The sequence below is a fragment of the Schistocerca americana genome, chromosome 3, assembly GCF_021461395.2.
Source record: "Schistocerca americana isolate TAMUIC-IGC-003095 chromosome 3, iqSchAmer2.1, whole genome shotgun sequence".
Classification (NCBI taxonomy): Eukaryota; Metazoa; Arthropoda; class Insecta; order Orthoptera; family Acrididae; genus Schistocerca; species Schistocerca americana.
The window spans coordinates 689393164-689419739 of record NC_060121.1 but is presented as its reverse complement, the minus strand read 5'-3'; the positions used below and the strand labels follow the sequence as shown (position 1 = coordinate 689419739).

The 26576-nt window shown below is 41.7% G+C and overlaps 1 protein-coding gene across 2 annotated transcripts in view; it reads left to right on the top strand.

Moving 5' to 3' along the window:
* LOC124606703 (venom carboxylesterase-6-like) overlaps window positions 1-26177 on the top strand; it is a 136787-nt gene extending 110610 nt beyond the window's left edge. The window contains exons 7-10 of one of the 2 annotated variants that reach the window (XM_047138730.1): window positions 6630-6796; window positions 8520-8664; window positions 21331-21466; window positions 25699-26177. In XM_047138730.1, the coding sequence (XP_046994686.1) occupies window positions 6630-6796; window positions 8520-8664; window positions 21331-21466; window positions 25699-25885 (635 nt within the window). In that variant the 3' untranslated portion in view covers window positions 25886-26177. The remainder of the gene's footprint in view (window positions 1-6629; window positions 6797-8519; window positions 8665-21330; window positions 21467-25698) is intronic. The other variant, XM_047138731.1, reaches the window with a different exon arrangement.
* The last annotated feature ends 399 nt before the right edge of the window (window positions 26178-26576 follow it).

The window sequence follows — 26576 nt, the reverse complement described above, 5'->3', positions numbered from 1 at the left end:
GCACTCTCAAGGAAGTTCGAGAAAAATTGTCTGTATTTTGGGTGGCGGACGACGACATACTGACGGTCGTTGAGGTATGTCCAAAAATCGAGTACAGAGTCTACAGTTTGTCCAACTAGGTAATGAATGGCATGTCCGCGAATCCAATTCACAGCATTGGTCTTTGTCCGAGGAAAATAGTCACGTCCCGGAACTAATAATGAAAGGGGAGTATTCCGATTCAGAATGTCCCGCGTTAGAAAAGCCACAATATGACGAATAACCTCTGAGCTAACGACACACTGGCGACCACAGACGGACTATAGTCACTGCGATGTTACCTGAGCCTCAAAACGGAACCTTAAAACACACAAACAGGTGTTACTTATGTGAAAAACGCCGTTCTTGGGGTCCAGAAATTAATTATACTTTCTAAGTGTCTCATCTTACAGTGGATTCTATCGTACGAGTCTTCGATGTGGAAAACGAATGACAAGTGAATTTAGCGAGGTAACGCCGGCCTACACCCGGAAGTAAATGCACTATCAGAGTGTTGACAAATACTTGCTACGACGCTGCCATTTCTCGGTTCTCTTACGAGGCAGCTCTTCAGCGAAATGCTTGCCGTGATTCTCCGATACGGTCCTTCAGAGTGGAGACGCTCGCGCACGTTTGGTTTTTATGCGGCGTTCTCCCCTGATGATTTCTGACGTCGCCTTGTGGGCTATGTCTACATTTGAGACATTCAAGCATCATTAATCCAGAATGATACAAGTTTCAGCTTCCGGCGTGGAAGAAGGGTGTTGACGCCGACATTATATCATTTCAACGTAGGGAAAGCAAAACGGGTCATTCAATGTTTCTCATGCAACATTAAGCATGTGAGATAATTTTCCGTAACGTTCATAATCATCGAAAAATACAAACGAAGTAAAAATACATCTGAAGCTTATTCGAATTGAATAAAATGTAAGATACCAAACGCTTTGCACCTCGATGTCGAATTTGTCCACGTGCAATCTTTTGCAGCATACAAAAAGAATGTTATGATTACCACGAAAATGAAGAAATATGTTGGTACGGATGGAAGCAAGAAGAGACGCAGTCAACAAATATTCGATTCCTCATGGCATTCATTTCATTTGAGACGTAAGAAGAGATAAAGCGGGATATTACTTTCGTTAACACGATAGATATGCCGCACATATTGATAACGAGGAAGTCTGCGTCTTCATACGTTTCCTCCTTGAAATCTGTATGCTCTCTTATATACTAAGTAGCCTGATCATTGTTTCAGTAATGTTACCCTCTTGTTTGACTCCGTAACGATGAACAGATTCCAAATGCATGTCTCTGCATGAAAGTAGCTGTTCGAACCCTTCCTGGGTTGCTTTTTGTGTTTTATTGCTTGGAATTCCTGAAGCAGACCACTGTGCCTTCTCCCCTTGTGGGTTAGGTCTCAAAACTAAACCGCTTTTTATCCAATGGCATAATTTATTCAGACAGCATCAGCACAAGACTGTCAAACAAAGCCTTCCATTTACAGTTGCAACACTCTAACCAGCACTGACCGAAGTGTAATCCACTGTCATGGTCCGAAATTAGCAGCTGTCTGCTACTGTGGGAAAGTCCGTACTACACTTTCGATTCCGCAGCACCATTTTATCTGGTAACACTGTGTAGTTGCAGAGTTGTGCCAGCATGTCTGTCCTCACACTGTCAACTTTATGTATCTCACTTCTTCTGTAGCGTTGATCACAAGGAGCAGAAGTAAACGAGTGTATTCTGCATGACGTAACATTCAGTATTCCCTTCTTTCATAGCCACTCTTCATGTGCATCGATACCAAATAGGAATGTGAAAACTCTTGCGAGTGAGAGAATGACAATAACAATCGTAACAAGAACAATCAAATAATGAATAATGTTTATTCCAACGCAGAACGAGAATGGCTTTAAATATAAAAATCTATATCTATATCCATATCTATTGATCTTTGAGTTGGCACAATGCAAATATATTCTTAGCATTTAGTTACTGAATTTAGTTCGGGATGTTTGCAGAGAAAAGGAAAAGTCGGTACTTCTCGTTAGTGTAATATAATGTGAACCAGCAACTACCCTTTCCTTGGAACACGACTCAAGCAGGTCCCCAAGTAGGTACCAAGGCACTGCTGCATTCTGTTCCCTGACATTGCTCTGATGACGGTTAATGCAGATAGTTCCGATTATGAAATGCAAAACGTATTGCAGGTTAGTTCCTAGGATAGTAACATTAAATTTGCGTTGTAGACGGCACATGAACGTGACGACTATCCATATTACTCATCAATATAAAAAGACAATATTATGGGAATTTAGCAGGATTACTCAACATGAATTCTGAAATTGGTTGACTGACCGCACACGTGCTAAACGTCGTCAAGAGTATACGATGGCCTAATCGCATTAGGAATATGAAGATCGTCTTCGACAGCTCGCAACTTTCACATTGCTATATCCACCCTACTCCAGACAGCCCTCGGTGGAGTTGCACTAAGTTGCCGTTGCAATGTAAGGCCTTCAAACCGACAACAGACCACATATTGAAAAATACAAGCGAGTTCTCTTGCAGCGTAAGCTTATTGTAACTAATCTAAAAATTATTGGACAGGAACATTGTCCTATTCGAAAAAAGCTGTCTAGCAGGTCCTCTAATCGCTCCTTGGTACAGTCGTTTGACTATTGAAAATGGTTCCAACAAGTCACCACTAGAAAACACTGCTCTGTACCGCAATAACTCAAGATGTAAAGTAATACCACGGTACTACAAATATCAGGGAACACCTTATCACAGATAAGACTGTCCTTAAGGCTTGTAAGCTCACATTTATTACAATAAATGACATACCTGAAATGTTACCACTCTCATTATTACGTCAGATTGGTAATGCACGTAGTAAGTTCATCGTATTCATGATTTCCTCTTCAAAGTAACATACCGTACTTATTATTTAACACAAAATGACACTAAAAATTTAAGTTATTCACGAGCAGCTAGTTGAGAATATGTATGTACTTCAAATGACACGACGAACCGTCTTGTTCCGCATATGGATTCAAACCCAGCTCATGCAGACTAAGCAAAGATTTCGTTACTGACGGAAACTAACAGTCATTCCTGATTAAGCATACAGAGAGTGATATACCTCGATTTTAGACAGTATCAGTTAGCAAATATCAACTTTAAATTGCATAACGCAAACATGTTTAACAGACGCGAATTCCTACCCATCATCTATTGTCCCTGTTAACGAACTACGAGAGATGTTAAATATTGCTCCTTCACAAGTAACTTACTTGAAATGCTGTGAGGTAAGGCTTTGTGTTGGACACGGATTCGAACCCAGAACCTAATCGGATTGCCATCGAAGCACAGTCAAATGTGACATATCGGATTTTCGCGGCAGTAGCTAGATGTTTTAACTGAAATGACGAGACGAAACATTAATTTTTTCCTTCCCAGGACTCCTACCCGGCACCTATCGCTGTTATATTCTAGAGAAAACGAACGTAAAATATGGGTTTGTGGCGCCAGCAGTGATATGTGAGCATGTTTGAACTAGAAATAATATGACAAAGAGTTCAGCGCTCACTGGGAAAAGAGCCCCACACATATCGTTGTTGACTACACACAAAGAGACGTCAGCTACCGAATTTTTCTCCACCAGCTGCTCAGAATAACATCTTGAACTTACAGTCATCTCGCAAATAGTTCTGTGTCTCACTGGGAGTTAAAAACGTCAGATATCGTTAGTGTTGACAACGAATGAAAATACATTAAAAATCAAAATTCTTATCCACCATCGGATAGGTGTTCTCATGCTAGAGCTTCATAATACATAATTAAATCTTTAGTGCCGGGCCAGGATTCGATCCCATTCACGCATAATATGTGGATATGTTGAGGAATCTGCAGCTTTGAACAAACAACAAATTGTAGCCGAGCTGTATTGTCACGAAGGGATCAAATTCCGCGTTAAGGGCGGTCTGAGTTGCATTCCCAGTTCAGAACCAATCTTATCGACATACAGAAGCTCAGATAAAAGATGGAATAAGTGTCCTGTGACCATACATAGCGTTTGTTTCGTCACTTTAAATAAATAACTAGTATAAGAAAGGTTACTGGTGATAGAGTTTCTACATGTCGTCACTCCAGACTTTATTGTGGTTCAACCTACCGTCTACTTGGTAGAGAAGGAAAATCATCTTTAATGTGAATTTTCAGACCACACTGCCATTACACCTTCTTCACTTGGTGTAGCCAGTAGAGAATGGACTCTGTCTCTCCCTATCTAAAATCATTGACAGAAGAGGGAATCCAACCCAGACCATAGGATTTTTCACAAATTCAGCAAATTTCTTAGTTCGAGAAAATCCACTGTGAAGTGTGAAGTTGCCGGATAATTCGATTATTACTGTTATTATTACTATCATTTTATTCATACCGCTGCTGGAACACAAGTGCTTGAAGATCATTTAATGCCTTTTGGTTACTATAGAAGTAGTTTCCCAGGAACAGGTTCTTTCCCTGTCTACGGAATCCTTTTCATGTTAATATCAAACATCAGCAATTACTCTTAGATTACTTTCAAACTAAAGTAATTGACGAAGCCGTTACTTGATGACAAAAACGCGCTGCCTTTCGTCATTTACTTGCACCTAGAAATGGCTATCGAGTACTGACAAACCAAAAGGCAAAAGATCTTACTGCCTTCCGATATACGTCGCTGTCAGTTCTTCCACATGATGTTTCAAGTTGTGTATGACAGACATTGTTTTAGAAAATCTATTGTTTCCCTTTGAAATAAACAGAAGTATTTTCATTCTAAGCTGTCCAAGTACAAAATTTTCGCAATATTAGTTCAAATTTAATATTCGCTTCTGTAATGTAGGAAAGTATTTCACAGTTGCAAAACTCGCATCCGAAACATTGACCTGACCATAAATTCTAGCTCAGAGTGACACCAGCTTAAATAACCTCATGTAGCGAAGACTGTTTGCCAGTGCTCTTTCTCACCGGAAAATACGCAATCCACTCATTTGGCTCCATAAGTACACTGTAACAGTAATTTCTGTCTGAAATTTGTCAGTAAGCTTTTGCCTTCCAACCGGCGAAATACGGCAGAGTGCGGCCGGTAAACAATTCACAAATCACGAGTTAGTGCCGATAAGACGATTTCTTTAAACATTATCGAAGCTGAGGGAATTTAGTTTCTGCTTAAGTCGTCTTAAGCAGCAACGTTCACAGATATCTCAAATAGGAAAAAAGCTCATCATCCAGGTACGAAGGTTGTGAAACAAACTTCCCACAGTTTGTGTCAGGTTGATCTTTTCGTCTGATAACACTGCTTAAGTATTTTGTCTAAGAGGTATCACAAGTAGTGTAGCTATGGGAATCATTGGTTGAAAACGAGTTTAACACCAATTGGTACAGTGCTGCTAAATATTCAAAATTATTATCAACCTAAGTCTGAGTTCATCCACAAACTGAGGCGTATTTATAATACTGAAGCTAGACTGTGTATCCTTGTCTTCCTTGAGTGGTCATTGGAAGGCGTTTACACACACGTATACAATACTATGAATACTCAGTGCAGTGTTCCTGCACTGCTACAGAGCATGCATTGCAAGGTATTCACACAGTTTATCGCATAGAGTTACCATAAGGAATGAAACAAGAACTGTAATACACTTTACACCACAGACGCTCACCCCGGCTTGACGAAAACACCCGAACATTGACCAAAAGTTGCACAAATAATTGAGTTTGAAAGGAAAAGAAACGAGGTATGAAGCATTTATAAATTCATCGAATGTAGCGAGGTGGTTTAATTTCGTCCCAGTCTATATAATTAATTTCGGGCCATACTCAGCTCTTGCCGATTAATGTAATATTATACCCGCCTACTAATCAGGGCGTCTGTCTCCGTTGCTTTTGAGCGTGAATGGAAATCGTAGAAATTTTCTGTGGAGCAACATTTAATAATAAAGCGTTTTAAATCATCAAAAGCGATGAGCGGGAGCAGGTGCTTTCGATAAAGAACGGGGGAGTGCAGCGCCGCTGCTGTCGCCACGGCCGCTGCCGGTAGCCAGCAAATGGATCCCGGAGCTTTGCCGCATACGGCGTCCAGAGGAGGATAGTCTGCAGGAAATCTGCCGCAAAATCGTTACTGGATAAAATTTTGATATCGGTGTGTCAGAAAGCGAAATAGATTGAATCTGCGCTACCATTACATTCACGTCTTCAGCATTCAGACAGATGAGGCTATAAAAATATTTTATGCCAGCTGCTCTCGATCCACTGAAATTACGAACAGAAACAACGCGCGCTACCGCTAGACCACAGGCGTAATCAGCCTAGTGTTTCTCTATCATGGGACAAGTTTTCCTCCAGGAAGTGCCGCAGTCTGCAGTGTTGCCAGATTGTGCAGATAACCGGACTTAGAGAATTAGCGAGTTGGCCAGTTTTGTTGTCCCATGTCGCGATCGGCGCGGACTTAGGCTCTGAAGCGGCCGGCCGCCGGTCGAGTTTTATGTCAAAGAGTGTACAAATACTGGTAAACATATTATTCACTGAATAAATGTCATCACCTATTGTTTAAATTTCAGCTTCCATAGCAAATAAACAGATACTGGAAGATTTAAAACAGGACGGAGAGAGGCTGCTTCCTCTGTCTTTATCGTATGACGGAGAGCCACAGGCAGATTTAGTCACTAAGAAGATTAAGGACTTCTATTTCTCAAACGGTGAACTTTCTGCCAGCAAACTCAGTGAAGTAAGTATTCTCAAACTGAAAACGCTGTTCTTGCTCCGAATAAATTAAAATTTAACATTAAGGAATTCTTATTCTGAGTACGAATTCGGTGTACGTCATGGTACCCACTACATTAGACCTCCTCTATAGCTTCGTGGTCAGCGTGTCTGCCTGCCATTTGGGAAACCCCGGGTTCGGTTTCCAGTATTGCCACGGAGGTTTCCTTAGTGGAAGGACTGGTACGAGGAGCACCTACCTTTGTGAGGCCAGTAGAGGAGCTACTTGGATGAAAAGTGGAGGCTCCGAGGTCAACAACACTGACAACGGCCGGGAGAGCGGGTGTGGTGACGCCACGCTCCCCCACACCACCATCCACCTGCCGCCGTTGGCAGAGTATGACAGGGCGGACGGCCTGTCCCGAGTGGAACATCAGGGCCGGAAGTCGGATCTTTACTTTTGCTGTCCGCCCCGATATCTGAGTGGTGTATGTTCCACATAATTTCATAATAATAGTGAATATTACAAAAACAAAATGATAATAAATAAACAACAACAACGCCTTCCATTTCGTATGATTCCTGTGTCTTCCACTTCTTCTCTATGCTCCACAGGCTCAGTGGCTGGGTGGTGGTGAGGGGGACATTGTGGCCAAGCCTCGGGTTTCGACCCCTTGCCAACTTTGCCCCCTGAGCCCCCACCGGTCTACCATCCTTTAAAAAGAAAAAAAAAAAAGAAAAGAAAATGTGATCAGCGCGACTGACTGTCATGCCAAGGCGGCCGGGTTCGATTCCCGGCTGGGTCGGAGATTTTCTGCGCTCGTGGGCTGGGTGTTGTGTTGCCTTCATCAACTCATCCCCAACGACGCGCAAGTCGCCGAAGTGGCGTCAACTCGAAAGACTTGCATCAGGCGACCGGTCTATCCAACGGGAGGCCCTAGGCGCAAGCCATTTCCATTTTTTTTACTTTTGTTTTTTTCCGCTACATTACTGTCAACGGAAGGCACGACTGAAGCTTTACTCGTATTTGTAATCCTGCAATAGGCCGTAGAAACGCCCACTGCATCACGACAGCTGACTACGGCTGAATTGGGTGCTTACACTACACCGTGTGTGAGATTGTGAAATAAATTTAGAAAGCATGGCCAGTAACGAGCCTTATAGTATCAAAACACCTGCACTAACCACGAAGCAAAACCATTGACAGATATGAACCAATGATTCAGTTTACTTAAGCTGAAATATTTACAGTAAATTAAATGTATTGTAGTCAGGTACCTCCGTTGTAAGTAGCGTTTCATTCATATTTTCAGCTTTTTAACTGTTAAGTTCGTGGATTAATCTCTTTCTCATGAAGAATTTGGAATTAATGAATACCATACGAAGAAACGTCTACTTCATGTTGTCGGTAGGAAAGAAAGAAGTTGGTTTCCTACTGAGATGCCATAGCAATCTACTTCAGTTTATTTATTTTGTATTGTTAAGTCACTAATCTCTTTCTTTCTAAATTATATTTTATGAAACAACTGTACCATATAGGATACATGCAATATTACAATAAGTTATGTCGCTAGAAGACTAAATGTCCCATCATTTTTATTATGTAATACTACTCACTTGTCATCTAATTCATATATTAATGCATATGTGAATAAAAGTGGCCATAATTGTTCTGTTTCCTTTTACTGTATTTCTGTATTTGATGGCATGATCTGCCATACAAGGAGTTTCTTCTTTTCTCTTTCTAGTTGTACACTGACGGATTATTTATCTGGAACGCGGATGAGGCTGTCAGGAAGTACAAGGATACGGCGCCTGTTTACTACTATCTTCTTTCATACAGGGGAAAATACCGGATGACAAAAGCCTTTGGAGGTGTAGATCTGGACCTAGGTAAGAGTTCTATAAAAAAATTTCTAAAGTGAAGTGAGTAAAGTGAATCGACGTAGAGGTCTCATTTTTTTCCTTTTAAGTCATTGTAGTGTGTAACACTATGTTTCAAATTTGTTCCTAAATGGGCATATCAGTTATATTTCGCCGTAAATGCTTCTTAAAACGTAACATTGTGCAAAACATATTGAAATTACTTTCACTTCTCACTTTTCTAAAGAATAAAGAATTTATGGTTTTCACGAGAGAGAATTAATGAAAAGTTCATGAATGGAGGAAGTAAAGGAACAATTCCTGTAGGTATGCCGAAACTGGTGTTCTAAGAATTAACACACTTTCAAAATTTACCTCTAATCACTAATGTCTTTGTAGTGGGTTTTACCAGGGCCATGGTAAAGGTCAGCACAATGGCTGTGGTGTGGAAGGGAACTCAAAGGAAGGAAATTTTCTCTTTAGCTAAATTGATCTTTGACGGCTTAACGGTAAGCCCAGCATCGCGAAAGCGGCGGAGAACCACCTCAAGATGATGTAAGTGCTGTTCGAAGGTTGTACTATAGACGAACACGTCATCTAAATAATGATAGATTTAACTTTAAATCCCCAAAGACATTACCAAAAGTTTAGGAAGGCCGAATGGAATGCGGATAAATTCAAATAAATTCCAATCTGTTCAAAATTCCGTAATCTGTTTCAAAAGCTCGGTCGACGGGATTTGATGGTAGACTTGATTAACGTCCCACACAGGAAGCAGCGAGCACCAGAAGACCATGTAAAACAGCGATGCAAGTCAGGTAAGGGGACTGACTCAAGAACAACCTTTTTATTTAATCCCCAAGTATTGATGACCGGTCGATACACTGATCCCTGGCGCTTGGGAACCAAAAAGATGGGCGAGGCGTAGGTGGTAGTAGAACTGCTAATCGCACCATATGGGAACATCTGATCAATAACTGCCGCAAGATCTTCATTTTAAGTGGTGGCAGTCGATAAGGCGAATCACGCACCGGAATGTCATCGGTAAGACGAATGCTATATTTGATCCTATCTGTGACGCCTAGTCTATCGGTTGATAAATCAGGGAATTTATGAGGAACCCGTAACAAGACCTGAGTCTGAGATTCCACAAGATGATCCACTTGAAATTTACAATCTCGGCTCATGGTCGCTATAACCCCTGTTACCGAGAATCACTGACAATTTAAATTGCCGTTGACGGCAAAACATAAAGGAAAACTGTCTGTTGAAATAATTCAAAATTAGACCAGTATGCTGAATGCAGTCACACCCGAAAATAATTTTCTCACATAATTGTCTAGTGCCCACAAAGCGGAAAGGTAAAGGAAAACCCTATGTGGAAATACTCACCTTGAAATGACCAACCAGAGCCAACATTTGCCCATTGGTAGTACGACACTCTTGCCGAAACGATTGCAAAGCGGTAGGTTTGCAAATATTATGATTTTGAAGGTACCAATCATTATTGGTGAATGAAAGACTGCTCCCGGAATCGATTAAGGCACATACCGATTCACGGTTGAGTTCGGAGGAGGCAAAAGGCAAAACGGCATTAACGGATACCCTGCTGGGGTAACAAGCTTTAATAGGCGATTTAACCGTCGAAACGCCTACTTCCATCTGGTGCAGGTGTTTGGACATGACTTTCATGCCACTGGTCATCGGTTCACAAAATTACCGGGATCCCCGCAACAGACACAGCTTTTGATTTTAACACTCCTATCATTTCTGGGGGCGGGCACGTCGGACTGAATGCAAACACCCGTTACGCCTTCCCGTCGATAGTCTGCAAAACGCACATAACCGATGCTCAGAACCATCTAGCCAACTCGATAAACGTGGCTGGCTTCTCACATGATATTAGACGTGACCTGTCTATATGACACTAATAACAGTCCGTATTGCATCAACATACTCCTGGAGAGTTTACTCGTCATTCTCTCCCTGAACACGAAGAAAATATCTATTAACCAACTAGTTCTTAATCCGAGGAGAAACTTTGTTCCTAATGGTGCCCTTCCTCATTTCTTGCAGAGTTCCCTGTCTACGTAAGACTTCAGCAACATAAGATGCTAAGCGCTCCCTGGCCGGAGGATATAGTAATCACAAAATCACAAGATGGACCGTTCCCAGTGGTTCGGCCTGTTTTTCTAACCGAACTAGCAGCCACAAAACTTCCACGGTTCACGTTAAATTTTCAATATGTAGCACCTTCAAACACTGTAGTAGGCGCATAATAGGATTAGGCAGTTCAGTAAAAGGTTCGGATACATATTCACCTCCACTGTGTCTAAAGGAAGAACTAGCAGAACCTAGTAGGCAAGTGCGGTCACGCTGTTCAACCGCCACTGCAGAACATTGAGATCTAATTGTAACTCCGTGACCTGATACAAGACCTTTTCTAAAACAACGCCATCCTCCTAACTAATCTGTAATTGTTTCAAATCACGGAGCCTGTTTAGCAAATGACTAATCTGTGCTTGGACACTGTTCGCCTATCACGACGGACGACTACCTTGCAAAATATCAATCGTATCACTCACATTCGAAGGAGCCCCAGAACAATAAGACAAGGCAGCACTTATCTCGTCAATTCGCTCCGTCTGCAACGGTCTGTCCAAAATATTCCGTGATCGCGCGGTAAGCTCCACAACCGTACCGGTCGCCTGCGCTTGTATTTGCAGTTCATAAATTAACTGCTCATTTTCCATAATAATAATAATAATAATCCAAGTCGATACATCCAACAATTGCATGAGACCAATTCCAGCGCCTGAACCTTCCTGCAACTTAATGACTAGACGGAATCGCAAGCATTAACATAAAAACGAAAATACTTAACACTGGCATCATACGACAACTGTGAATGATGTCAAAACTGCCCCCCTGCCCAGAGCATAACCACGTTCTGCTACAATTGAATCTGAGTTTACCAGAGGCGAGGTAAAGGCCAGTACAAAGGCTCTAGTGTGGAAGGCTAACCCAAGGGTAACACAACAGCAAGACTATTCACAGCTAAAACTTTTTAACAGAAAATTTATTTGACAATTGTAGAGCTAAATCTGATCTAGCAACCGTAACTAATTGCATGTATTTGTGATAGTGCAATCATAAGAAAGAGAAAATAAAGTTTTTCACCCGATCTCACTCAGCTTGAATAATCTCAGATATATTTAAAATAATGATCTCTTAAACAAGGATAAAAATAATGATCTCCTTACAGAAGGTAAAATTTTTCTTAAACACCCTGTATAATAAATGGTTTTAACAAATCTCAAACAAACATTCAGAACAATGGTATTATAAATAAAATGTTCGATTTAGAGACCTAGAAATTATTATGGCAATTAACATCTTGAAATACTACCAACTTCCTGGATTCGTGCCAGAACTTAAGACGAACAAATACTGACGCTAAGAAAATGACGTTAATTTTATAACATCAAGAATATCAACACAAATAAGACCGTTAGCCACTTCATTTCAGAAGTAATCACTTGTCAAGATACACAACTAGCTAAAATCGCAAAACCCAAAATTCTACAACTGCCCAGCAGTAATTTACAGAGATTAAAAGGTGATTAAATGAACTTCGTGCACTCGCACCGAATGCAAGAAAATATTGCCAGCCAGACACTTAAATACAGTTCATTTGCCAAGTGTCAAGCAGATTAAGACAGGTGCCTTAACAGAATAATCTTAACACAACTATTATCTACAATACCAAAGCTCCAACGCTTTCTCCTTCGCCACAACAATATAGCAAATATGGTTATTGCATTGGGGGTTTCCTTCCTCCATCAACTGATAGGTGCACACCATTTGGACCGCCAGAAACAAATTGAATTGCTTGCCCAATAACACGGAGGCAAAGGTGACCAATTATGGGACCCGAGGAGTTGTGCACTAAACAGATTAAGTCTGTAACATTACTAAGGAGCAACAGTTGGCCACACCTAAAGCTTGTATTGCTTAAATGGGCGCTTCGCATATCAGCATTGAAACAAGGTTTAACTCCGTTATCTGATAAGAATGAAATCTGAATGTACGAAGTTAGTTCCAGTCTGCACTAATAAGGGTCAGTATATGTTATTACAGCAAGAACGGCACGGCAAGGTAGCGTTTTCAGTTGTGAATACTGATAGACTAGCCCATGTAATTCAACTGATCAAGCTGTACTACAAAATCACATGCAAACGTATGCTTAAGCGAATACACTTGTGACACTTTTAACAAGCATACACAGTTCCAAACATAAAGCTCGATTCATGAGAAACATTCAGAACTAACTCATGATTTCAATCCGCCAGTTTGCAAACATTCGTTACACTCAGGTTCGTCTGAAGCGCAGCAAGGTTCACAGTTTTCAGTCGCCGGTATTAGTCTCATCAGGCACCGTATACGATTGTATCGATAGGCACAAGGACACCACTTCACAGATCCACGGATCACCTCAGCGAAATACAATCGTAGGCGACAAAGGCAGTAGCAGCCAACCAACCGGCTATGGGCAGGTCCCTGCATTCTGTGTGGACTCACAGCACTCCTCAAAACTCCCTCTCGCGACCTCCGTACACACGCATCTCGCAGTTCGCGTAGCAACCCCGACCAGTCGCAGCTAGTTCGTGTACACCAACTCTCGAAGATCTCCCAAAGATCTTCTTTCCGGAAAAAAGCATCCTCTCGCATTGAGCGCCACGACTCAGTATATATTAAAAGCAATTATTTTGTTTCAGACCATTAGTCATACCGTAGCAGAACATGTTTTTCGAGGCAGAAACCAGGAAAAAAAAATTACAATTCAAGAGAAGACTTCTGACTTTGTGAAAAGTGGGAGAGTTTCACAAATATCTGTCAGTTCAGTCCTATTCATGCTGCATTCATGCGCATAATTCATTATTTCTGTTATTAATTAACTCTACACCAAGACTGCGTACCAACCATCGTCAGTCCATAAGTGCTGGCTTTACAGAGGAAAGCTAAAGGTGAATCCTAAAATTTATGACAGTGGCAGTGAAATTTTCAGCATCAGGCATCTTTATAAACGTATCTCTTCTTCATAGCGTTATTAAATTGAAAATCGTGAAACAGTTTCTAAACTCCTGGAAATTGAAATAAGAACACCGTGAATTCATTGTCCCAGGAAGCGGAAACTTTATTGACACATTCCTGGGGTCAGATACATCACATGATCACACTGACAGAACCACAGGCACATAGACACAGGCAACAGAGCATGCACAATGTCGGCACTAGTACAGTGCATATCCACCTTTCGCAGCAATGCAGGCTGCTATTCTCCCATGGAGACGATCGTAGAGATTCTGGATGTAGTCCTGTGGAACGGCTTGCCATGCCATTTCCACCTGGCGCCTCAGTTGGACCAGCGTTCGTGCTGGACGTGCAGACCGCGTGAGACGACGCTTCATCCAGTCCCAAACATGCTCAATGGGGGACAGATCCGGAGATCTTGCTGGCCAGGGTAGTTGACTTACACCTTCTAGAGCACGTTGGGTGGCACGGGATACATGCGGACGTGCATTGTCCTGTTGGAATAGCAAGTTCCCTTGCCGGTCTAGGAATGGTAGAACGATGGGTTCGATGACGGTTTGGATGTACCGTGCACTATTCAGTGTCCCCTCGACGATCACCAGTGGTGTACGGCCAGTGTAGGAGATCGCTCCCCACACCATGATGCCGGGTGTTGGCCCTGTGTGCCTCGGTCGTATGCAGTCCTGATTGTGGCGCTCACCTGCACGGCGCCAAACACGCATACGACCATCATTGGCACCAAGGCAGAAGCGACTCTCATCGCTGAAGACGACACGTCTCCATTCGTCCCTCCATTCACGCCTGTCGCGACACCACTGGAGGCGGGCTGCACGATGTTGGGGCGTGAGCGGAAGACGGCCTAACGGTGTGCGGGACCGTAGCCCAGCTTCATGGAGACGGTTGCGAATGGTCCTCGCCGATACCCCAGGAGCAACAGTGTCCCTAATTTGCTGGGAAGTGGCGGTGTGGTCCCCTACGGCACTGCGTAGGATCCTACGGTCTTGGCGAGCATCCGTGCGTCGCTGCGGTCCGGTCCCAGGTCGACGGGCACGTGCACCTTCCACCGACCACTGGCGACAACATCGATGTACTGTGGAGACCTCACGCCCCACGTGTTGAGCAATTCGGCGGTACGTCCACCCGGCCTCCCGCATGCCCACTATACGCCCTCGCTCAAAGTCCGTCAACTGCACATACGGTTCACGTCCACGCTGTCGCGGCATGCTACCAGTGTTAAAGACTGCGATGGAGCTCCGTATGCCACGGCAAACTGGCTGACACTGACGGCGGCGGTGCACAAATGCTGCGCAGCTAGCGCCATTCGACGGCCAACACCGCGGTTCCTGGTGTGTCCGCTGTGCCGTGCGTGTGATCATTGCTTGTACAGCCCTCTCGCAGTGTCCGGAGCAAGTATGGTGGGTCTGACACACCGGTGTCAATGTGTTCTTTTTTCCATTTCCAGGAGTGTATGTTTGCGCCGTTAGTACCATCCAAAACTCTGACTTTTCCATAGGCGCCATCTGAAGAAACTGTTATGGAAATCTATACGAATAGCAGAAACAAGAAACTAACCATTAGAACGCGCAAAAGTTCATTATTGGTAAACATTGTGCCGATGTTAAGCCTAACTTGAGACACTGTGAGTCCAATTTACTGTTCTTTGTAGAGTTTATTACCTACGCATTTATTCAAGGTTGGTAGTACACCTATTCTCATACAGGTGGCAAATTACAAGTTCTGGCTAGTTTAAAGTGATTCACTTTTACCTTTTTCATAATTATTCTTAACTTTTCAGAATTACTGTGTAAGGTGTCTCAGTTTCTTGTTGACATTTAACTGATGTATCGCCAGGAATAGTGATAATGATCGAAGGTAATTAATTGAGGTTGGGCAAGTAGCGAATGTCGTAGGGAGTAAACGTAGCGAGCGTGTGCGCGCAATTGAGTCATAAATTAAAAAAAAAAAAGGTTAATCATATAATGTAGGCTTTCACAGCTGGCGTCTTTCTCATTAATGCTGATGAGCTGAGAGGCCGTGATCAGCGTATAAAAGTGCGTCCTAATGTTTCGCCTACAACTGCGGGAGGCATCTTCCGGGGTAAAGCGGTTACTGCTTGAGAGGCTCTCGCATTTATAGAAAGCATATAGGGCACCACCGTAAGTCACGTGATGCCCATTGTATGACTATCTCGGGATGGTATCGTCATTATCAACCAAAGATAATCAATTGTCATTCTGTTGGTGCGAAGTCGACACCCATATTTTATCTAACTTCAAAACCATCTTCTTCTCTGTTAAAATTATCATGGTGTTTATGAATCTCTATGACTTCTCTATATTACATGCGTCCATAATAATGCGATGTTCTTGCTAAAACTTTTTTCTCACTGAATTTTATTTCATGGTTATCATCTCTTCTTTCTCCTCGGACGATAAAAAACAGTTCTGCAGAACAAAAACTTATCCATCCGAAATATATGGCCTACCAAACGTGCATAAGCCAAATGTTCATCTGAGACCGACTGTGAGTGCCGTAGGGTCTCTCACTCTTGAAGTTGCCTGATGTCTTCTTATCGCAGCAGTATGTTGGTAGAAGTGACGGTTTCATTAAAAACTCTGTGCATTTTATTTCAAACTAATGGAGATTAACGTGAGCCCTAGTGATATTCTTGTCAGCTTGATGTAGTGTCCCTGTTTACTATGGTTCCTCTAAACGAAGCTATCTCAAACATAGCAGATATTTTTCCGACTGACATAGTGGTTTTATTTAGACATTGCGTTACCCGAACTTGTTTCCAGTACAATAACGAATTTTACGAACAAATCGACGGGCGGCTATTGGCTTAGTTCAGCTTTTTCCAGCTTTCTCTGGGTGTATCTGTAACAAACGGGTGGACGGGACTTTGGGCCACAAGGTATACAGAAAGGACACACACACTGATCGACGCTTCCGCAGGGAATCAAACCATCATCTAGACGAAAAAGAGGCGTCATTAAAACATTGGTGAACAGAGGCAACAAAATCTGCGAACCATTTTATTTGCAAGATGAATGAATTACTTATTACCAGCCTTCAAGAAAAATGAATACGCTAGTAAGGAGAGTGATCGAGCACTCCATCAAAGAAGAGAAGCCGGAAGTTCTCAGCAACAACGACCGCACCTGCAAAAGTCTTTCTACCGTTCATTAATAAAATTAATGATAGCATCGGTAAATTTTTGGCCGACTATGGGGTCGAGACGATTTTTAGGCCGACCTAGAAGATTAATGAATATTTAAGAACAGCAAAAGATGCACAGTATCCCCTAGCAACACACGGGGTATATAGAATTCCGTGTAGTTGCCGACAAGTGTATACTGGAAGTACGAAAAGAAGTGTCACCAGCAAAGGCAAACATAAAAAAGAACAGCTGCTTAAGACACATCGAAAAAGGATTCCAATGGCTCTGAGCACTATGGGACTTAACATCGGAGGTCATCAGTCCCCGAAAACTTAGAACTACTTAAACCTAACTAACCTAAGGACATCACACACTTCCATGCCCGAGGCAGGATTCGAACCTGCGACCGTAGCAGTCGGGCGGTTCCGGACTGAAGCGCCTAGAACCGCTCGGCCATCGCGGCTGGCTTGGGACATATCGAAAGATCAGCCGTAGGAGAACATGTTTTTCGAGACGGAAACCACCGCACATTTTCAGAAATTTCTTCCTCAAATGATGGGTTATGTTGGATACTAATAGGCTTACCTTGGCCAGGAATGTCCTTTTTACCAGTGCTACTCTGCTTTTGATTCCTCTTGCTGCGTCTGCCATTAGATATTTTACTGCCTAGGTAGGCAACTATTTCGTGACATCAATCCTGATGTTAAATTTTTCTCATTTCTGCCACTTCTCATTATATTCGCTTACCTTCGATTTTCTTTCAGTCGATATTGTGCACTCATTAGAATCTTCATACAACTCAGCAAACCTTGTAAATCTTTTTCACTTCCACTCAATATAGCAATGTCATCAGCGAATCGTATCATTGATATCTTTTCACCTTGAATTTTAAGCCTACTCCTGAACCTTTCTTTTATTTCCTTCATTGCTTCTTCGATATACTGATTGATCAGTAAGGATGAAGGGCTACATCCCTGTCTTGCACTCTTTTAAATCCGAGCACTTGGTTCTTAGTCGTCCAGTCTTATTATTCCCTCTTAGCACTTGTACATATTGTATTTTATCCGTCTCTCCCTATAGCTTAACCCTATTTTTCTCACTATTCCGAACATCTTGCACCATTTTACATTATCGAACGCTTTTTCCAGATCAACAAATCCTATGAACGTGTCTTGATTTTTCTTTAGTCTTACGTCCATATCTGGCGCAACGTCAGAATTGCCTCTCTGGTGCACTTGCCATTTCTAAATCCAAACTGATCGTCATTTAACACATCCTTAATTTTCTTTACCATTCTTCTGTACACTATTCTTGTGAGCAACGTGGATTTATGAGCTGTTAGGCTGATTGTGGTATAATTGTAGCACTTTTCATCCCTTGCAGTCTTCGGAATTGTCTGGATGATATTTTTCCGAAAGTCAAATGCTATGTCTTCAGATTCATACATTCTACACTAACGTAATAGTCGTTTTGTTGCCACTTCTCCCAATGATTTCAGAAATTCTTAAGGAATGTTATCTATCCCTTCTGTTTTAATTGATGTTAAGTTGAATTCTGATTCTAATGCTGTATCCCCCTTCTAAATCGATTCCTGTTTCTTCTTCATCACACCAGGGAAATCTTCCCCTCCATAGAGGCCTTCTGTGTACTCTTTCCACCTATCCGCTCTCTCCTCTGCATTTAACAGTTTTTTTTTTGATGAATCAGTCCTTCTGACAATCATTTATTTTTCTAATTCTTCACATTTTTCATGCAGCCATTTCGTATCAGCTTCTCCGCACTTCCTCTTACTTCGTTCTTCAATGACTTGTATTTTTGTATTCTTGAATTTCCGTGAATATTTTTGTACTTCTTCTCTCATCGATCAGCTGAAGTATCTGTTACGTTACCCACGGTTTCTTCGCAGTTACCTTCTTTGTACATAGGTTTTTTCCAGTTTCTGTGATTACCATTTTCGAGATATTCATGCCTCTTGAACTGTACTGCCTGCTGAGCAATTTTTTATTGTTGTATCTATCCTGAGAGAACTTCCAGCGTATCCCGTCGTTGCTTGGTACTTCCCTATCCCGCTTCTTTGCATATTGATTCATCCCGACTAATCTCTTAAACCGGTCTAAGGCGCTGCATTAATGGACTGTGCGGCTGGTGCCTGCGGAGGTTCGAGTCCTCCCTCGGGCATGGGTGTGTGTATTTGTCCTTAGGATAATTTAGGTTAAGTACTGTGTAAGCTTAGGGACTGATGACCTTAGCAGTTAAGTCTCACACGATTTCACACACATTTGAACATTTTTTGAATCTCCTAAACTACAGCCTACTCCTCATCACCATTACATTGTGATACGAGTCTACATCTGCTCTAGTATACGTCTTGCAATCCAGTATCTGATGTCCGAATCTCTGTCTGACCATGTTACAATATAACCGAAATCTTCCGTATCATCCGGTCTTTTCCAATTATACCTCCTTCTCTTGTTGTTTCTTGAACTCAGTATCTTCTACTACTAGCTGAAAATTATTACAGAACTCAGTTAGCCTCTCCCCTCTCTCATATCTTGTCCCAAGCCCATATTCTCCTATAACCATTTTTTATGCTCTTTCCCCTACAATTGCATTTCATTTCCCAATGATTATTAGATTTTTATCTCCCTTTACGTACTGTATTACGCTTTCAGTATCCTCAAATACTTTCTCCATCTCTTCATCTTCAGCTTGCGATATCAGCATGTGTGCCTGAACTATCGTTGTCCATACTGGTTTGCTGTCGATTCTGATAAGAACCCTCTCAATGAACTGTTAGCAGTAACACACCCTCAGCCCTGCCTTTCATTTCGTCACGAATCCTTTTCCCGTTACACCATTTTCTGTTGCTGTTGGTATTACCCTATACTCATCCGACCAGAAATCCTTGTCTTCTTTCCATTCCATTTCACTGACCACTACTATATCTAGATTGAGCCTTTGCATTTCCTTTTTCAGATTTTCTAACTTCCCTAGCACGTTCAAGTTTCTGATGTTCGATGACCTGACTCGTAGAACGTTATCCTTTCGTTGCTTGGTCATGCTTTTTCTCATGGTCACCTCCCCCTTGGCAGTCCCCTCCCGGAGATTCGAAGGGGAGGCTATTCCGAAATCCTCTGCCAATGGAGACATCTTCATGACACTTTTTCAATTGCAGACCACATGTCGTGTGCATAAACATTATGTATCTTTAACACAGTGGTTTCCATTGCGCCGGCCGGTGTGGCCGAGCGGTTCTGGGCGCTTCAGTCTGGAACCGCGCGACCGCTACGGTGGCAGGTTCGAATCCTGCCTCGGGCATGGATGTGTGTGATGTCCTTAGGTCAGTTAGGCTTAAGTAGTTCTAAGTTCTAGGGGACTGATGACCTCAGATGTTAAGTCCCACAATGCTCAGAGCCATTTTTGGCTTCTATTGCCTTCTACATCCTTATGCCGTTGATCATTGCTGATTCTTCTGCCTTTAGGGGCACATTCTCACCCCAAGGACAAGCTAGTGACCTGAACCTCTGTCTGCTCCTCCGCCTTATTTCACAAGGCCGTTGGCAGGACGGTGTGACTTCTTGTGCCAGAAGGTTTCGGCCTCCAATGCTGATTATTAATCAAAATCTAATCAGTGGTGGATTTGGAACTAGGGACCCAGGACGTTTTCATTACTTATCAAAAACGCTACCCCTAGACCACGGGTGCAACAGAGATACGTGAATACCATAATAACTTTAACAGACAATAAGAAGTTTTGAAGTTAGATGAAATATGTATGTTGACTTTGCACCAACAATTGATTCTTCATAATCGAGTGTACAGTTAGCTATTCAGTCGGCATTATGTGAGTTATGGTGCTTCTCTAAGTGTGCTCTATAAATGCGAGAGCCCATGAAGCCTATGTAGAGGCAGTAGCTGTTTTACCTCTGAAGACTTCTCCCGCAGTAGGAGATAAAACGTTGGGCAGCAGTTTTATACGGCACGGAAGTATTAACTAAAGATTAAATGAAAAGTGTTAGCATTACATTATAGTCAGTGGCAGAACAGCTCGTGAATTCTGTTAAGTGAAGCAACACAGTAATAAAGGTGATGGATACACCAAAGTGTCAAATTCATAACTAAGTACAAATAAAGGTAATGACTCCACCAAAGTATCAAATTAATAACGAAATATAACGAATTTTTGAACAGTTCTTCACATTTAAGAATGACTAGATGGAAAGCTGATGGTCTGTACAGAGTTGAACAAGGTGTGACACCACTCACAAAAAGCATTTCCCAGAGGATTATAATCGATTCCACTCTACTGTTATTTAACGTGCAGCATTTTCATCAGTATTATCGTAAACACTTCAAAGACTAGCAGGCACGTCTGAATGCAATTCCAGATTTAAAAATTGAAGTATAAATCTTCTGTGACAGAGTGACCTTCTATGTTTCAGGTGTGTCCCATGCGGACGATTTATTTTACTTATTTTCGAACAACCCTTACTATCCAACATCTGGTGACATGCCCGAGAAAGATTATGAAGTCGTTAAAGCCATGACAAAGCTCTGGACAAACTTCGCTAAAACCGGGTGAGTACGTAACAGACGCAATAAATAAAATTTATCAAAAGGATATATCGTTTCAACAGAGTGTGTTTCATCTTGAAATTGGCTGTCAGAGCGACTATACATAATGTAATGGACATTCTCCATATTTCTTGCAGTGGTTATTCAGAACAACAAACTTCGGTTTACCTCGCGACTGACAGTGGGAAACTGCGTGTTTGGACTTTGAACGATTGCTGTTGACTTTCGTGAATCAATGTGCTGTCAGAATGCCAGATCGACGTATGACCTTTGCCTAAGGCAGCCTTCGGCCATGAAATCCAATAAAAGAATGTAGCGCCGAATGTAATAAGGCTTATTAAAATGTGTGTCCGAGTTTGAACCTCGTTGGCTGCGGTCGTTCCCAGTAAGGCGGCCAGACACCAGTGGCACTCACAAAGTATTATTCTGCTATTTCCTGGAAATAGCCTCACTGGTGGGTCAGAAATGCTTGATGGAAAAAATTCTTCAACCCAAACTGGATAAGATTTCCTAACAAATTGTTTATTTCATATATGTTTAAATGCGATGAGTGTAACGACTTATTGAAGTTCGACTCCTTCAAGAACTTACACAGTTTTGAACATCACACTGCTGTTCATAGCTAGCAACCACGAACCTACTGTGGAAAACATATTTTCTTGAACTCTTATAGGTATTCTGCAAGTCTCCAGAGTCGTACTAAATGTTTCAAAAAACGTTTTTTAGCGACTAATGAGCCGAACATCTCCAGCACAGGTCATGCCTCCATTGGCTTATATAGTAGACTAACTCTGAAAAATGTCCGCTGCCCTTGTGTAGCTGTCATTCTGCAGTTAAAAAACACACAGACTGGATTTATTGCATATATTACTGCTAAGTGTACATCTTAACTCGACAAGACATCGGTAAAGATTACAACAAACAACTTTTCAAATCAGGCATGTATATCAAGAACTGTAAACGAGTTTATAAAAATTACACCCAAATGTACGAGTAGTATAGACCCCGCAGAATTGAACGTAATATGAAGACAGTATGACTTTCTCAGATCCTTACCTAATTTTTCCTAGTGGGTGAGTAACTGCAATTTATTACTTAACATGTGTTTACTTTTCACGTAAATCTGTCTTGTAAGACTGGATGTAAGACTGGATGTAGGTATAAACTTCCTTAATAACTAATTTAATGCTATTTTGATATTTTAATGAGTGTTCGCAAAAAGACCGTAGTAGTATCCTCTGTAATGTACTGCATTCTAATTAAACTTTTCTGGCACATGTTTTGGTGTTCGACGTTTTACACGCGCTAATACCTAATTAAATATTATTTAAATTGTTTATCATTTGAAATTCGCGATTCATCTGAGTCCATCCCTCTGGTAATGTGAATTTTGATGTATATACCTTTGTTTCGTTTAGACTACTACTATCTTGTTTCGCTTACCTCATAAATCCTTCAGAATTTTTCCAATAGTTTTCGGTATTTATACGTACTTTCGAGAACTTGTTTATTTACTTAAATGGGTTTAATAATTAGTTCTGTGCTAAATGTATGGGATTTAAAGCGACGATGCACAACCGATGCCTCAGATGTCTCAACGAGCCAAGTCAACAAATTACGTTGTGCAGTGCCACACAAATAGCGATCAATAAATCCGCTGGTGTTCTCGTAAGCTATCCTTACATGTTGACACAATAAAAGAATGAACCTGCAAGCTTGCATCCTAAACTTTGTCAGCCACATCCTATAGATGACCAACAGGTACAAAGTTAATTTGCATAGAGTTCATGGGTTAAAATGAGATTCGACCTGCAGGAGAAAGCCGAAGTTGAGAATACATTTACTACAAGTAGTAACTCAAGCAATAGCTTTAGTAGTTGACATCACATGAATGTAAACATAATTTCCACTACTAAAAATTTTGCACTGAATATTAGTGATTTTCTGGCAACAGCAGTCACTGTTCTCCCTCTGTACCATTTTTACTCCCCTAACTTACCTCGGATATCAAATTAACGATCCCTTTATGCCACAGAAACTGTCCTAACGACCTAACCTTCTTGTACTCAAGTTGTCCCGTTAATTTCTTTTCCCTCAACTCCATACAGTGCTTCTTTATTATTTATTCTCTTTACCCATTACTATTCAACTATCTTCTGTAACACCTCATTTCTAAAGCTTCTTTATTTCTCTAGAATGAAGTTTTCACTCTGCAACTCAGTGTGCGCTGATGTGAAACTTCCTGGCAGATGAAAACTGGCCGGCCGTGGTGGTCTAGCGGTTCTAGGCGCTCAGTCCGGACCCGCGCGACTGCTACGGTCGCAGGTTCGAATCCTGCCTCGGGCATGGATGTGTGTGATGTCCTTAGGTTAGTTAGGTTTAAATAGTTCTAAGTTCTAGGGGACTCATGACCACAGTCCCATAGTGCTCAGAGCCATTTGAACCATTTTTTTGAAAACTGTGTGCCGGAGCGAGACTCGAACTCGGAACCTTTGCTCTGCAATCTGAGCTACCCAAGCACGACTCACGACCGCTCCTGACAGATTCACTTCCACCAGTATCTCGTCTTCTACCTTCCAGACTTCACAGAAGCTCTCCTGCGAAACTTGCACACAGTTTTAATGTGCCAGGAAGTAAAGGCTGCTGATCCCCTTTAGAGACTATAAGTGGTCTGTCCACTATCAGTATCGTTTACGTTTGCAAGTTATTCATCCCACAGTGGCATGGTCTGTGGCCCTTTGGGAGGGGAGATGGGCTGTCGGGGAGGGGGTAGAGAATTTTTTGCTATACAAACAATTACTGACGAGAGGGTAAAGAAAACTCTTGTGTTCTTGACCAACACTTTCTGTAATGTAAGCTTCCATCCATTTCATGTGTGGCAAAGATAATTCATGAAATATGACACTTCGTTTTATTTTTCACATTTCCTAAATTATTGTTGTTCTGATAATTTTTCTCTGATACTAACTACCCAGTGGTGTCGCCCTGAAGAATCGTTTCAATAAGTATCCTGTTCATCTTCTTCGGGTGAAGTGCCTCATATTTTGACAACGTGATGGTTAACAGATTGTATGGGTTACATCTGATTGATCAGGTGCGTGCCTTTATAAGTGTGGAGGAGGGGAACGCATTTGGAGAGGGGGCAGGGTGGAGGAACAATTCTGTTCGGTGCCTCAAGACACAGGTATGACTCTGAGCAGAAACAACTTCGACTCAAGGACATATGTTCGTTTTTTATATACCAAAGTAAACGTGTTTTTACCAAACATGACGAGCTCCCACTACTATTTACTGATTCCACGTCTGGCATTTCGTGGGGAGCAAATATTTTTCTTAATTTGTTGCAAAAATTTGAGCTTGATGTCCTGCAATATATGTTAATCACATAAATGCATCACTTGAAAATGGCATAAATGGACGCTACCTGTGTCGTAATTAAATAAACAATAATACAGTCAAACGGCAGTGTGCTCATTTAAAAATTTAGAAACAATTTCTGTGCCGTGTGAGTGGGGACTCTGTGAGCAACGAGATAGGCAAATAAAACTAACGGTACATGTGGATAACCACGACAATTATAATCAACACGAATTACACGTTATGCTGCATTAAAAGAAATTCGTTAGGTAGCTCCACGCTAAGATCTAGGCAAGCAATGAAGACAGTGTACTCAAGTGTCTGAAGGACGCCATGTTCGGAGACCTCACTACCGGCTACCGTATTATCTATTAATATGCTGTATTCCAAAGTAATGTGAAGCGTTCGCCCGATTCTCCATCGGAAACGGAGGAACATGGTCATAATCGATAAAGGAGCAGTTCTTTCAGCAATAAGACCTCTTGCCTGATGAGACGTTGCTTAAATAGGATTCTTTTATCTGGTTAAATAACCTGATAGAATCCGTGTAACTTTACGAGAAAGTCTTCACACTCTTGAAATCGTTATTATGTTTCCATATTGTCTCACAGCACTTGGAAGTAAGACAGTGAACCGGAGATAAAAGTATCAAGAATCCGCCGTCAGTAACTGGATTCTGTAACGATGGATCCGTATAGTACTACAGTGAAAACAAAAAAAAATCATTTTTCAAAGTTTTATTGACTTATTATAGTTTTGACATTACTGTAGTTTCCTGAAACTGTTCCTGTACATTTCACTATAATTATATGATACACCTTCGAACCACCCTCTACTATAAAACATTATTTATCAATGAAGCTCTTCAAACTTTTCAGAAATCCAACACCGGACAGCGATCCTGTGCACTGGCCCCGGGTAACTTCAGATGATGGGTTGGAGTACCTGGATATAGGAGAACAGCTGGAAGTTAAGGAAGGTCTCTTCCAGCAGCGGACAGATTTCTGGAGGTCGCTGCCTCTCCGGGAGACGAAACGATCGAGTGCTGTCAAGGAAGAACTCTAAAGTTGGTTCAAATGGGCATTATGTATTAACGTTTATTTAAGAAACTACGAAACATTTCGGTTCACATAACACTAAATGCGATATTCAACGATTGTTAATCGAGTTCTACTTTCTAAAAAATTATTTGTATTGAACGAAAACGTTTATGGAAGAGTATTCAAAGTATTTGTATTCTTTTTAAGTATTAAGTTCCACTCTGAGTCCAAAAGGCACTATTGTGTATATAGGTTTTTAGTTATGGAAGAGTTTGTGATTATCTACCAAAAGAAAATAAACGGTTTCGAAGCTGTCACTTTTTAAGTTTGTTAGAACGCTTGAATAACAATGCAGCTTGTATCTAGTAGATGTAAATTGTATTGGTGACTCTGGCTTAGTTTGTTCACTTTTGTGACGAAGCTCTATGACGTAAAACAAGTGACAAGCGCAACGCCCTTTCCTCCCACCCTCCCCTCTTTCACCTCTCCCCCTCCACTCACTCCTCCCCTATGTGAGTTGGCTTCCACCTCCGCTCACTAAATAAGTGCTCAAGCTGTTTAATAACTGTACTAGACTGGTGTTGGGACAAGAGCAGCTAAAGACGTGGACCGATTGAACTTTTTAAATGTAAATTTCTTCTCACAGTCTAGTAATCGCTCTGTGCTATGTAAGTAGTCAAATTTCTCTGAATTGTTCTTCGAATGACTGTAGGTTT